At 40.3% G+C, this 14,458-nt stretch overlaps 1 protein-coding gene across 4 annotated transcripts in view; it reads left to right on the top strand.

Annotated features, from left to right (window-relative positions):
- Nucleotides 1-14,458, top strand: part of PRR5 (proline rich 5) — a 102,738-nt gene that overhangs the window by 67,234 nt on the left and 21,046 nt on the right. For all 4 annotated transcript variants that reach the window (XM_069003487.1, XM_069003485.1, XM_069003486.1 and 1 more), the window contains 4 exons: nucleotides 454-502; nucleotides 1,153-1,210; nucleotides 6,328-6,419; nucleotides 8,382-8,522. In XM_069003487.1, coding sequence (XP_068859588.1) covers nucleotides 454-502; nucleotides 1,153-1,210; nucleotides 6,328-6,419; nucleotides 8,382-8,522 — 340 coding nt within the window. The remainder of the gene's footprint in view (nucleotides 1-453; nucleotides 503-1,152; nucleotides 1,211-6,327; nucleotides 6,420-8,381; nucleotides 8,523-14,458) is intronic.

Below are 14,458 nucleotides of genomic sequence, written 5' to 3'. Positions count from 1 at the left end.
GAGTTGTTTGTGGGATTTTGTTTTGCATGGGAGCTTCAATTGCTCTCTGAGATTGCTTTGTAGGTTTTAGTGTAGAGGAATCATGAAAGGCAGAGCTAAACTGTTAAATTCCTACCTGCCTTTTCATTGAAACCATATGCAACTTCAGTTGTCTTGAGTCTCCTGAGTGGATGTAGGATGGAAAGCATCCTCTTTTCATCAAATCTTATTTTCCTTTCATATGTGCAGTTGAGCCATCTAAAATGACAGCAGATATTCTTCAACACACAAAAGTGCTGGTTTGAGTCTTGGTATTGTTGACTCTGTTTGCTCTCTTTGTAGTTAGTCATTAATGACTGTCTCTGTGCTCATACTAAAGTAATTTGCTATTAGTGACTTCCCCTCTTTCATGCAGTGCACAGCTAATGTGATTTACTGATTACACAGATTCTTTTCTTGCTCTTTTTAATACAGGCAATTACTGAAAACAGAACTGGGATCCTTTTTCACTGAGTATCTGCAGGTAGGCCTGTGTTTTCTTTATTTAAATCCAAATCTGTTATATGCTACTGAGAAAAATAATTTTGCCCACTCTAAATGATGACTTGGAGACCCTTGAAATCATTCAGAGATGTCCACTGACTTCTCTGTGATTTTGAAATTAAGGGATTAATGGGATTCGGATTTTATACACATACATATAGTTAGATTGTGAAAGCCCAACCTGTGACTTTGTTTCTGTAGGTCATTTCTGTCTTTCATGAGGTTTCAGACATTCTTTTTTAGCTTAAAATAGAAGTCCCTGAGTAAACCAGTGAAGATAATTGCAGTAGAGTTACTAGGAAAGACTTTTAGAAGTAAGTACCACTGTCTGTTGAAGCAATATTCTTTCTGCTTCTCTAAGTACATGTTTTGTAGGTCAGTCATTTGAAGTTTGAGAAGCACTTTGTACTGCACAAAATACATCCTTTATCCTAAAAAACAGCAGGCGATTATAGCATTTCACAAGTGTTCCAAGTGATTTAAGTAAGATGGACACAGCAAGAGTCCTCTGAGGATTAATTTTTAAAATAAAAAAACCCCTTCACTGTCTAAAGAATGAACAAAATGTGAAATATGATGGCTGTAGGGAAGCACAGAATTGAGTAAAGGTAGTCTATATTTTATTTACAGAATCAGCTGCTCACAAAAGGCATGGTGATCCTGAGGGACAAGATCCGGTTTTATGAAGGTAACTTGGATTTTTAGCATGGCTATATATGTCACAGGAGTTTTAGCAAATGCACTCTAGAGGCACTGGCATGCTTTCCACTATCTTCCTGCGAGTATGGATTAGCATGTCTCAATCCATTCCTACAGTATGTTGTTGGGTCCCGCCTTGGTGTTCTCACTAACCTTCATAAAAGGGAGGTGATTGCCTAGAGCAACATTGAGGGAGTCAGGGAAGGATTGCCTCCAGCAAGGACACTTCCTTCTCCTTCAGTTATATCCTGCTCAGGAAAGTGAAAATAGACTGAGATATGTAATAAACAAAAAACTAAGCACAAAGATCCCAGTTAGTTTAAGTATCTAAGTCCAAAATAATGCTGTAGCTTGTTTTAAGAGTTATTCTGGAGTCATGCTGACATAAATGAGGTCAGGCACTGTCTCTCTGGTTTTAAAGTCAAGGCCCCATGTAACTGTCTACACCTTCTGGAGGTACCACCTTATGGAAGTAACACCAAGGATAAATCTCCACCTGGTGTGTTGCTTTATAGTCACCCATATTTTGTCTTATGCTATTACATGGCATTTAGATGTATTGTTAAATATGCTGTCTTGTCCTAGATTTGGCATTCAAGTTGTGCCAGGGGAGGTTTAGATTGCATGTTAGAAAAATTTTCTTCACCAAAAGAGTTGTTCAGGCATTGGAACAGGCTGCCCAGGGCACTGGTTGGAGTCACCAACCCTGGAGGTATTTAAAAGTCATGTAGATGCAGCACTTGGGGACATGGCTTAGAGGTGGCCTTGGCAATGCTGGATTAATGGTTGGACTTGATGATCTTGGAGGTGTTTTCCAACCTAAATGATCTGTGATTCTATACATCAGATGGTGAAATGGTTTTGTAATAGCTTCAAGAATTATTGCCCATGTAAACATTCTAAAGATCTTTGGGGAGTGAAGGCAGTTTTAAAGAAATGCATCTTTCCTTTTCCAAAGCTGTAGTCACAAGGTCACTTAGTCTAAATGTACTGCTTAAGCAGAAGCTTGGAGACAACTGTTTCCATTAGTCTCAGATATCTATAAATCCTGGATGTGACCGTTCATTACTGACAGTACAGTTGATCAGATTAGGGTGGTGCTATGGAATCAAGCTTTTCTGATGAAAAGACAGTAGCCCTGAACACCGCAAAAAGAGAACCAATTTCACATTAAAAACCCCAAAGTCCACAAAAAAAGTACTGAAACTCCTTAAGCTGAACACCAAATTCCACAGTTATATAAAATAACAGCTTGGAGAGCACAAAGGGAGCTGTAGGGATCTCAAGGCCTTCATAACTGCTTTGTAAATCACAAAGGAAGTTGTTTTATAAGTATCAAATCAGCAGATGAGATACAGACCTAGCAAAGTCCAATCTTTTTTTTTTTTCCTGGTATTACCAGCTTGAAAATCAAAAATAATGCATCTGATGTTTGAGACCAAAGCTTAGATGAAAACCTAAAATGTGAGACCACTAAAGGGCTTTCAAATACAGGACCATGTTTAGGAAATACCTAATTTCAGCAAGCCGTTGATTTAAATCTTATTTTGGTTTTTGATTTAGTGTGTCATTTTATGGTTTCCCCTTAAGATATAGTCAGAAATTCTGGTGACAATTAAACTGGTCATGTTTTTTCCAAGTCTATGCTCAGAAATGTTATCTCTCTAAAACTGGCAAGTTACAGGAGGGTAGCAGTAATTCAGGCATCTCATTCAGAGGCAGAGGTATTTCTGACACACAGCTTTCTTGGGGAGTTGCTGGTGGACTTGAGTTTCCAAGGCTGGAATTTGTGTTTCTTGGCAGCAAATGCAGCCCTGCCCGAGAATCCATCCTGTAGTCAGTGACCCCATGGCTCTCAAAACACCCAAGACAGAGCTGGAAGCATGGAAGTCTTGGAGATCCCATTCTGAGCAGGGTTTGCTTCCTGGGTCTGCAGCAGCAGCAGTCCTGCCCTCAAATCTCAGGTTGCTCCCATCCCATGGTTTGAGTTTCCCTCTCCACTTGGTGTTCAAGTTTTCATAAGAGAAAAAACCCCACACTTTGTCCTGCAGAAGGTTTTGAAAATCACAGAATCACAGAATGGTTTGGGTTGGAAGGAACCTTAAAGATCATCCTGATTCACTCACCTGCCATGGGCAGGGACACCTTCCACTAGACCAGGTCGCTCCAAGACCCGTCCAGCCCAGCCTCGGACACTTCCAGGGGTGGGGCAGCCACAGCTTCTCTGAGCACCCTGTTTCAGGGCCTCACCACCCTCAAAGGGAAGAATTTCTTCCTAATACCTAATTATTTATTCTTATATTTATTTAATGAGTTTCAATTAACTTTTAGAATCCCTGTGAAAAGTACCAAATGCATTTTTATGCCATACAAAATTGACTATATTGTGCTTCATTAAAATAAGCATTTAGAGTAACCCAGTTTCCTGGAATCCAGCAAATGTTTATGCTAAATGTAGCGATTTTTGCCTGACAGTAAAAAAAGGATATGTCCTTGATAACACATGTAAGTCACATTCCTTCATGTGGAAGATGGTCATTATCAACAAATCATAGGAATTATTCCACAGCCCTCAGTAAAGGCCTGCCTACCTGTGTCATTTAACTCTGCAGCCTTTCTGAGCTGCTGTGCAGAAATTAAGTCTCAAAACAAGCTGTCCACAAGATTGAATAAGTACTTGATGGTAAAGGCATGTTTACCTCAACAGAGTAATTTAACTTCATACTATTCTAGCAGCAAGATTGATAAGGGCTTTTAACCTCACCTTGTGGGAACTAACATATTTAACTCTTTAAAACTCTGCCTTCAGGGTGTAGTGGTTGGGCTTTTCCTTCATGATTGGATTTTTATCTTGGAAGCACTTCGGTATTTCAGACACTAGTATTGGATTTGGTTATTTGGTTATATATGCAAGGTTATTTTCGTGATTTAACCCCAGCCAGCAGCTCTGCCCCATGGAGCCACTCATTCACTTCCCTCCGTGGTTTGGGGGGGAGAGTTGGAGGGGTAAAGTGAAAAAACTGGTGTGTTGAAATAATGACAAGTTCATAGGTAAAGCAAAAATTATGCATGCAAGCAAAGCAAAACAGCATTCATTCCCCACTTTTCACGGGCAGGCAGGTGTTCAGCCATCCCAGGAAAGTTGGGCTCAGTGACGCGCAATGGTGACTTGGGAAGACAAACACAATCACTCCAAATGTCCTGCTTTCCTCTGTCTTCCCCCAGCTCTGTATGCTGACCATGACACCATATGGTCTAGGATGTCCCTGTGGCCAGTTGCGAAAAGCTGTCCCAGCCATGTCCCTTCCCAACTCCTTGTTCGCCCCCAAGCCCTCACTGGTGGGGTGGGAAAGGAGCAGAAAAGGCCTTGGCTCTGTGCACGCCCTGCTCAGCACTAACTAAAACATCCCTGTGTTATCACAGTGTTCCAGTCACTACCAGATACTGGGAAGAAAATTAAACTTATCCCAGCAAAAACCAGCACATGTTTTTTATTATTATTATTAATAACAATAATAATATTAATAATTACTAATACTACTATAATTGTTATTATTACTACTACTACTGCTACAGCTGCTAGAAATTTTTGGACTTGGTTCCCTGCTGTATTTCATTAGAACTAATGCAAAACAGATTTCTTTTAAAAGTTTTAAAAATGGAAACAGGGAACACCCTTTTCAGTCTTGTGCATGACTATGCAGGATAGAGAGAACTCCTGCCTGGTGGTGCTGAAAATAAGACCTTGGTGTGTTCCATAAGCCAGCAGCTGCAGTATAGCAAGGTGATCCACACTTGTCACTGAAACCACTTAAAGTCATCAACCTGGAAGTAATTCAGGAGTTGCAGATTCACCAGAGCTATTCATTATGTGCTTAAAAGGCAGGGGGATCAAGTATCCCATAGTAAACATTGGCACTTGGCTAACTTTGAATGTGGTTAGCAGTGTTGATGCTTTCATGCATAATTGCTTTGTGATTTGTCTGTAATTCTGGGCAAAATATTCTCTGGCTGAGGCTCAAAGTAATGCTCTAATACAAAAATTAAGAATAGTATCAGATTCTGACACCATTAGTAATATTGACTGATTGCTACTGAATTTGCATCCTGGTGAGTCATACTGTCTTCTATGAATTCCTCAGAATCTCTGATGTGTTTATCTCCATAACACTTGTTGGTGGAGGTGCAGGGGCATTGCTCTCCTCTCACAGTTGGGTTGGGGGCATAGGGATGGTAAAGAGCTTGTCCAAGGTCACACGGGCCATTTTGGGGAACAGGGATCTGAAGCCAGAACCCACCTATTGAACCAGGTTTCCTCTATGGATCTCCGCTCCTGTATTTGCTTCTGTGTTGTGTAAAATGTTCTGTGAGGAGCTCAATGTCCAACTTGGTTGCACAACCTGGCCAGAGCTTATCCAGATTCCACTGGGGAGGATTCCAGGTAGCTGCAGCTGGGGAACGAATGGACATGGAGGTGGCCTTGCTGTGAGGACCACAGGGAACTCGCCCCATAGCAAATTCTAACTGCATCGCTTGAAAGTTACAGTAAAAATTAGAGTCCTAACACCATTGTTCCTTTCCATAGATCTTGGGTGAGTTTTTCTGTGTAAGTGGAAAAGGGAACAGTGGAAAAGCTACTCTTGTAGCTTCTGTAGATCAGTTTGAGGGGATGCTTTATGGAGCATCTCCACAGAGTGTGGTTTGCTCTGCTGCCCTGCAGCTTGAAAGGCAGGCGGGAGAATGGTGGGGTAAATTCCTCTGCTTCCACATTCAACCTGCTCTCCTCCACAGTCCTGTCCAGCAAGTATTACTACAAGAGGAGGATGTAACCTGGGCTATTAGTCTTTGTTCTTCACAGGGTTTTCCTGAGTAACCTCAGAGTCTCTGAGTTTATTAAGAACATTAGATGAGTCACCTGAAAAGACACAAATATGGAAGGATCTGATACACCAAAAGGAATACTAATTCCATACTGCTGATAGTAGCTCCTGCATAATTCATCTTAGCATATAATAGCAGATTCACATTGTTTCCTGCATGTTTTACTTTTTGCAGTTAGCTGGTTACAACCAAAACTGTTCACTAGTTTGTTTTGTGTTTTTGCAGGGCAGAAACTACTGGATACCTTAGCTGAAACGTGGGATTTTTTCTTCAGTGATGTCCTGCCCATGCTGCAGGCTATTTTCTATCCTGTGCAGGTGAAAAAGTTACTCTATTACCATAGAATCTTGAAAAACTGGGGAAAGCAACTTTACAGGTTCATCAGCAGATTGATGCAATCCTTAATTCTCTCTCCTTGGGCCAACCTCCCAGTGCAGCTGTTCTGTATGGTCACGTCATGCAAATGAATTACTTATGCAAATGGTTTGAAGTGCTTGGGTGGAAAAGATGAAGGGGAACTTGGAAAACAAAAGTGGAATGCAGGGAGGCTGGTTAGTCCTTCTGCCAATCATACTAAAAGTCAAAAAATGTTATGAATGATAAACTGAAATGTTGCACAGTGAAATAAGTGGAGCTGTGTTGATTTAAATATATGCATTTCCTTCTCTGCAATGTGAATTTTGTCTTTGAAGTATCTCCGCTTTTGAAAGTTGTATTTCTGAGATCAAATTCTATGCTATGGTAAGTGGACAGCAACAGTCAGTGGAGTTTGACCAGTTTAGATGAGCACAGATTTTGACTCCAGTAATTTTAAATACACAATAGATACTTGATCTTCTAATGTAATGATGGCCAGAGAGTATTGTTTATCATTGAAGTCTCATGGAAATCTGTACCAGATAGGTGTGAGTGATCTTTGCAACTGCTCAGAGATGCCTACAGATTTTAGTGGGAACTTGGTGCCTGAATATATTTGGGGAAACTTCAGAAACCTTCTCCCAATTTTTCAAGTGGACTTTATCCCTAAAATGATTGCCCAAATGTTTATGATATTACCATTTGCATCTTCAGACATTTACAGGCATGAAGTCTGAATTTAAAAGAAAAGCTGCTATTTCACACTGAATTTTATTCTGAAAGGGAAGAGCTCCGAAAACATACAGGGCTACTTCACCCATAGACTTGTGTCTTACCAGTAGAAACACTAAGACAGTAGAAATAAGATATTATTAAAAACATACTAGAACACAATGGGAGATTTTTCCAAGTGTCCTGTAATTTAAATCCAAGATATTTGTACACTTAGAGATATAGGTAGGCTCTAAGCCTTTTTTATACAGCACTTGACTAAATTAGAACTCACTCAGTTGTTTTTGAGAATTGCACCAAACATCCCTATTCTCTGTTGTGTTTCTGAGGCCTTTGAAAATATTTTAGTAACACAAGTCTTCTCCCCTATCAGATGGAAATAATACTTGAATTTCCAAAGGAACCTTGAGGGTTTAAGAGCCCTAAGTCCCATGTAAATTCAAATAGATCTAGTTGCTCATGTTCTGAGGTTTCTTCCAAAAGCCCAATTGGTGCTTATGTACTCTTGTAAATTCTATTAATTATCAGCTGAAGCAGATTTGGGGCCTTCTTTACTTCAGTTTAAATAATTTAGAAAGTGAAAAGGAATGGGTAGGGTCAGGTTAGGCTTCTTTATTCCAGACATAAGTCAACACCAGTTGAATACCAAACCTTCCATGTGTGTACAGCCATATATACCCAAGGGAAAACCCCTAATGCCAGAAACAGTTTTACAGTTCTACATGAGGCAGGTGCTGTTAACCTCTGCAGACAGAGCTGGAGTTGTATTCTTCAACTGGGAGTTCTCCTCAGTGAGAAGGTATTGTTGAACTGAAAACAGATGGCTTTGAAAATGCAATATGAAACTTCAGCTCTGCTTTTTTTTTTTTTTTTTTTAACTTATGATACATTTAATTTGTGATGTACTGTTAAAATACAAAATATTCATATATCATCCAGGTCTCATCCCACCTCAGCCCTTCATCCTCTCCACATGCAGTCAGACTCAGTCACCGTCTGTTCCTTACTGCCAAATCAAAGTTACTGTGCAGACTTGGGGGCTGCTCTCTGTCCTTTGTTATGTTTCCTTCATGTTTCACTTAGGTTTACCATTCTTGTAATCCCTCAGGAGGGGAGGATTTTGAACAGAGGATTTCGAAACTCATTTTCATACTGCTCATAATCCAAATTGATTTCTTTCTGTTTCCAAGGGAAAGGAGCCCTCGGTTCGGCAATTGGCTCTTCTGCATTTTAGGAATATAATTACCCTCAATATAAAATTGGAAGATGCATTATCCCGTTCCAGAGCCAGAGTTCCACCATCTATTATTCAGATGCTGTTAATACTTCAGGTAAATTGGTTACTTTTCTCAGCCTGTCTTTCTGTACTGCGTTGCTGAAGTCTTCTTAAACAGTCTCTGATTTTGCTCATTCATTGAAAACTTCTTATCCAGAATGCCAGAGCTTCTGTGTTCCTGTGGTCATAATATCTAAATCCTAATATTCTAGTATCTAAATATCCTAATGTCTAGTGTCTATAAAATCTAATTACCTAATATCTAAATTATCCAGTATAATAATAATAATAATATATTCTATAGTAATATGCAATATAGTATATAATATCTAATAATATAATAATAAATAATGTGACATATAAGGGTATAATAAAATAATATAATAATTGCAATGTAATAATTAAACGATCTAATTATTTAATATCTAAACATCCTAATATCTAAAAGTAAGGACTGTAGAGATGCCATAAGAGCCAGAGGGTGTGACAGTACAGACTTGTTTTGAATCTAGGCCTTGAAACATGAAGTTTTGCAAGCTGACAAGTGCATGGTGATAACATGATTTCCATTAGATGCTGTGTGTTGCTGCATTAGCAGTTCAGGATACGAAGCTTCACATCTGGAATAGGCATCAAAGTGAATATACAATTTATGGTTGAATCATGGTCATATTTGGTCACTGGAACCAAATTCTATCAAAATTGGTGATACAAAAACATTAGGACCAGATACTGGTATTTGCCTTGAGTGTTAGATTTTTTCTGTGTGTGTGTAGTAGTAGGAGAAACAAAATGAGGAATTCCCGGCAAAAGGCAATTTTAAGATATTTTTATTTGCTTAGTTAAAGAAAAGCACAAGGTATGATGAGGAGAAAGGGAATGAGGCAGAAGGGAAGGAGAGACCCAGGGGTGGATTCTTAAAGGGTGATGTCTTGGGGTGACCTTATGATGTGTATCCCATATCGCTGCCTATGCCCAGAAATTAATTTCTGTGCCTTTCTATACCTCTAAACTGAGCCTGAGAGGGGGAAGGAAAAACTGAGCAAAACGTCTTCAAAGCAGTTTGCAGCTTGCTCAAGGTCACACACAGATAGCATTTGGTTTCCCAGCTGTGGCAGGGGAGGGAGGAAGCACCTGGCTTGCTGTTTTCCTAAGGACAGTTTTCTTGGCCAGTGGTTCAGCTGCTTTTTCTCTGGAGAGAGACTAAGAGTTGAATTTTTCCTTCCCTGGAATTTCGGATTTTCTCCCTTTTCTGCTGGACTGCTTGATTGCTTTAACATCAGAGCACATCGGGAGGACTTTCCACCGGGCACAAAGGGCCTGGCCCGGGGCCAAGCCCCAGCTCCAAGGAGACCAAAGGGAGGACTCCTGACACTTTCCCAGGTTTTTTCTCCACAGCGAGAGATTTTATTATTTAGCATTATTATCCTTTTCCCGTGTGTTTGTTAAATAAGTAGCTTTTATCTCTTTCACTTTCCTTTGAGGAAAATATATTTTTCCTGAACCTGGTGGGGGAGGGGTGGTTGTGCCTTCTCTCAGAGGATATATTTCTAAATTTGGCCAAACCGGAACAGGTGATGAAATTGAGATTCTCATGGCTTCTGATTTTTTTATAAACGTTTCTTTGCTCTTCATCACAGTATGAATTAGTTCTGTATCTGAAATTGTTTGAAGAGCAGGATAATCTAATGAGGCCAGTTTTGAAAATGGAGGAAAGGAGTAAGATTCTGTCTCCAGGATCAATAAATGGGATTCCACCTCTCAGTGAAATCAGTGATATCTCAGCTATCTCAGCATCCATTTGTTGGAATGTTTAATGGTGTGTTTAACCTGGTTGTCTCAGAGAAAGATCCTTATCCCACAGGAATGTCTGCTTGGTCTTGTCTCCCTTCTCATAGCCTCCACCTTCCAAAAGCTTCTTGGAACTGCTGGCTGTTTGTGACACAATAACAGCAGTATGGGAGTTTCATGGAAACTAGTGTCTGGAGAGAGGAGAGGAGCCTCAGGGAAAAGCTGGAGCATGGACTTAACTGTGTAATGAGGCATCAAGGAATTCACAGTGATGGAACCATGAACCCAGCTGTGTTAGCAAACACCAGAGACTCCACATGTGACAGTACCATTGCAAAAACCTTCTTCACAGGAATGTTCCTTCTTTAGGCCTCAGCCCTTCCGAGGTGTGAGGTAAACTGCCCATTCTAAATCAGGCTTCAGCAGCATTGTTGCTAACAGGTCTGCAAGCTTTTTGTGGTTACTTTAGGGAGTCTATGTTGGCTGTGGACAGGAACTGGCTTTGAATGTATTCAGTGGTGAGCTGGGAACTGAGTAACATCCTGATTTTTTCTTTGCAAATCTGCTTTCTTCAGCAACCTGAAGTGTTAACACCGTGGATGCCTGTTTAGGGCAAAGGGTCAAATCCATTCTTGTTGCAAAGCTGTTGATGGAAATCAATAACCCAGTGAGAGGGAATTTGCCCCATGGCGTTTATTTCTGCATACTTTGCCTATGGTTGTGTGGTGGGGATGGTGAAAGTCTTTTCTTGGTAATAGCTGGTTTAAAATCTAATGGAAATTGTGGGAAAAGGTCAGAAGAAGTTATGGGAATTAACTATTTATGCTCTGAATTCCAACTACTAACTAACACTGCTAAGACTTTTTTCTGAACTCAAATGTCATGTTAAACAAAAGCAAATTTTATACATCAGTCACATAATGGAATTTTTTCAATTTAGTTTAACTCCATGTGTTAATAGGGCAAGAGAGCAATTTAGCTGTCCAACGAGCACATGGTGGTCATGTGGGCTTTGATTTCCTCGACTGAGAGATGGTGTGTTGATGGGGATGTTGTCTAGTCCCTATTTGTGTCCACTGTGAATATCTCTTCCATAAGAAACTTGACACTGGAGCAGACTCTCATGGATAGAAGATGATGCCAGTGATGTTGGCTCTGGACCAAGTATTGAACTTAGTGCTAAGATTCCCTGTTTCTGTTCTTGACAGCCTCACGCAGCTGTGTGATGTAGTTAAGGAATAGCTCATGTTCTTTAAGACAGCAGTTGTAGTGTAATGTCAGAGGTTGAAATGCTCCACTCTGTTCTGTTAGACTGGATTAAAGTGGCAGAGCTTTAGGAACTAATGCAGGGTGCATGTGGTATTATGTTTTAGCTTATCATGGTGTAGGGGAAAAGCTCTGTTACTTTGTAAGGAGAAGACACTTTCCTTACTGGACGGAAAGGAAAATTTTTTAAAGAGGAAATGGAACTGCTCCATTTAAAGGAGCAGAAATCAGTCCTCAGGTTAATTATCAGACTTGGGTTCCTCAGTTCAATAGAGCTACTTCTCACCAATGCTATAACCTGGAGTAATTACAAACCAGCAATCTTTCAGGAAAGAGAGAACTCTGAGAGGCATGATATTCGTGTTCTGCCAGTCAGTGGTAGTTCTATCACAGCTTCGAAGAAGGGCCGTGTATCACTCAAACTGTGAGTTGCCAGCATAGCCTGACTCAGTTACAAAGCACAAATGGAAACGTTAATCCTTTGTGGCTGCTTACAGGCAGCATAAGCTGAAGTGCCTCCAGGATGCTCCTGTTTAAATTGCAGAGAGTTCAAGAGCAGAGTCATGGCTGAAGGAAGTAAAAGAACTAAAACTGCTTTTCAGTAAAGAATGATGCACAGGAGCTCAGTTTGGGTGAAATGAAGGTACTGGAGGGAGTGGGGTAAACAGAGGAAGAGTTTAGAAAAGAACTTTCTGAACTAAAGAGAGCAAAACTGCCACAATCTGACTTGCTTCCCAAAGTATGTTGTTAAAGATTACCCTGGCTGCTGAAACAGGAACATCTTATCTCCAGGTATCTCTCCTGAGGTCTGAGAAAGCTGGAAGAGAAGAATTAAAGAGTGCTCATCTGCATCTTTCAGTTAACGTCAGGATTATTTGAATTCACAGAATCTCTCAGGGTGACCTGACGTATTTGAAAAACCGAGAAGAGCACAACACGGTATCTCTTGTGCTGAGGGAGGAGGCCTCATGAAACATAACACAGTATCTCTCATGCTGGGGATGAGGCCTCACTAAATGTAAGCTCTGAAGAGAAGAATAAAACCTGTGGTTTCCTCTTTGGCTCTCTGTGCCTCATTTGAACTCCCTTGTCTGTTGTATCTCTCTGTAAAGGAAGACAAAATAAATACATAAAGCTGCCTAGTATGACCTTTTTGTTATTTCTGCAAAGTTCTTTCCATTTTAAAGGAGTGGAAAAGTACATTGCAAGATTTGAAAGCGAAATGCAGAGAGTGCTATTTTTCCATCTCAGCAGCCACACATCAAACCAAGGACAGCATAGTGGTTAAAAACAAAATACCCTTTGCTATCAGAAAACTGCAGCTACAGATGTGCTGTAACACTGTGATGCCAGTTGCAGTCAATTCTTTATGGCCATAGGTTTTCACAAGTGGTGGTTGCTTTTGGGAGGTTTTCTTACTAAGTCTCTTAGACCTGAAGCATAGGTTGAACAAAGTGGTGTGAGGTTTCCACATGCTTTTAATGTCTCTTTACCTTTGTCTGAGTTCCTGGTTTAGAAGACACAAAAAGAGGAAAACAATAAATAAATGTATTGTAGGCCTTATTTAAATATAAATCACCGTATCAAAAATCTGTGCTTTCTCTGGGTTTTGCATAAACTTGTTTTTTTTCTTCCTTCCTGGTGAAAGGGTGGTTTGTCTGTGTTGTTTGCATCAGGTAAGAAATCTTGCAGCCAGGACACAAAGGTAAGAGCCATCTGTTGCTTTGTGTTCACACATGCAAAACTGAGAATCTGGCCCTCAAGATTCACACTTCAGAGTATCTTGTAGATACCTTTGTTTCTGTGCAATATTCTCTCTTATTCTAGTTTATTTATTGTCTCTATCAGCAAGTACAGTTTGCAGTAGTTAAATTGACACAGGTTTATTATCCTGGAATGAATTTGTATTGCTGGGATTTTAAACAAGGCATAACATTCATCTGTTATAGGAAAAAGATTTTTTGTCTATTACAATCAGTACAAGTACATTGGTAGGCAAATCCTTAATCCTTATCAAAATAGAGTGAAATCAGTAAAATCATTCTTAACTTGAATTAGTATGTAGTTGCAGACCCTATAACTTTGTTGAGTAAGAGAGGGAGAAGGTTTTAACTAATTGCATTCATCTGTACAGATGTCTTTTGTGGACCCATTTGGGCTAGTAGACCAAATCTGGCATAAAAGATAGCATAGAAATTTTGACTGTTGAAAAACTGAGCAGGAAGAGTTCCCATGGTGCAAGAATCCTTTGAGTCAGGGTGCTTTAATACTGTAATTCATGAGTTGTCTACGGGAGGAATAGCAGAAAGTTAATCTAAGCTACCTATTAAGGAAAATAAATTAAACCCCATTAGAACTCTGTATGGACACTCATTCTGAGAATTAGAGTAGGAAGGGAGGCAACTAATGACGCTTCAATTCTCCATCAGAGGCCTAAGCATGATTTATCTTAACAGATTTCTGTTCTTAACTCAGTTAGTATAATTTAATTTCCCTGAATGCCCCTAGGTAGATGAGGGCAGGAGGGAATAGTGGCTTTTGAATTGCCCAGGGCACTACAGGTAGAGTCCTCAGGAGGTGGCACACACTTTTTGACTGTTAGCACAGACCACAGAGCTTTGAGCCATCTCAGGTGCCACCAGCACCCTGGGTGGTGTTTACCAGTACCTGGCATAAAAGGTTTGCTCTCTGTGACTGAGCTGTGTCAATGCAGGTGGCAGGGGTAGCCAAGCCTGTGGTCGGGGTCGCTGCTGCAGCACCTCCCATTCTGTCCTGCTGGGATTCACTGGGCACTGTTCACAAGAAGAATGTCAGAAGTGATTTCTAACAGAAAAGTTGCATGGGGTCATTTTCTAGTGTTGCAAACATGGTCTTTCCTGTGGTTTTCAGAGCCAGGTCACCATCGGTTCCCAGTCAAATGTGCACTGAACTGGG

Source organism: Aphelocoma coerulescens, chromosome 1A (assembly GCF_041296385.1).
Source record: "Aphelocoma coerulescens isolate FSJ_1873_10779 chromosome 1A, UR_Acoe_1.0, whole genome shotgun sequence".
In the NCBI taxonomy this organism is placed as follows: Eukaryota; Metazoa; Chordata; class Aves; order Passeriformes; family Corvidae; genus Aphelocoma; species Aphelocoma coerulescens.
This window is presented reverse-complemented; position numbering and strand designations above follow the sequence as displayed.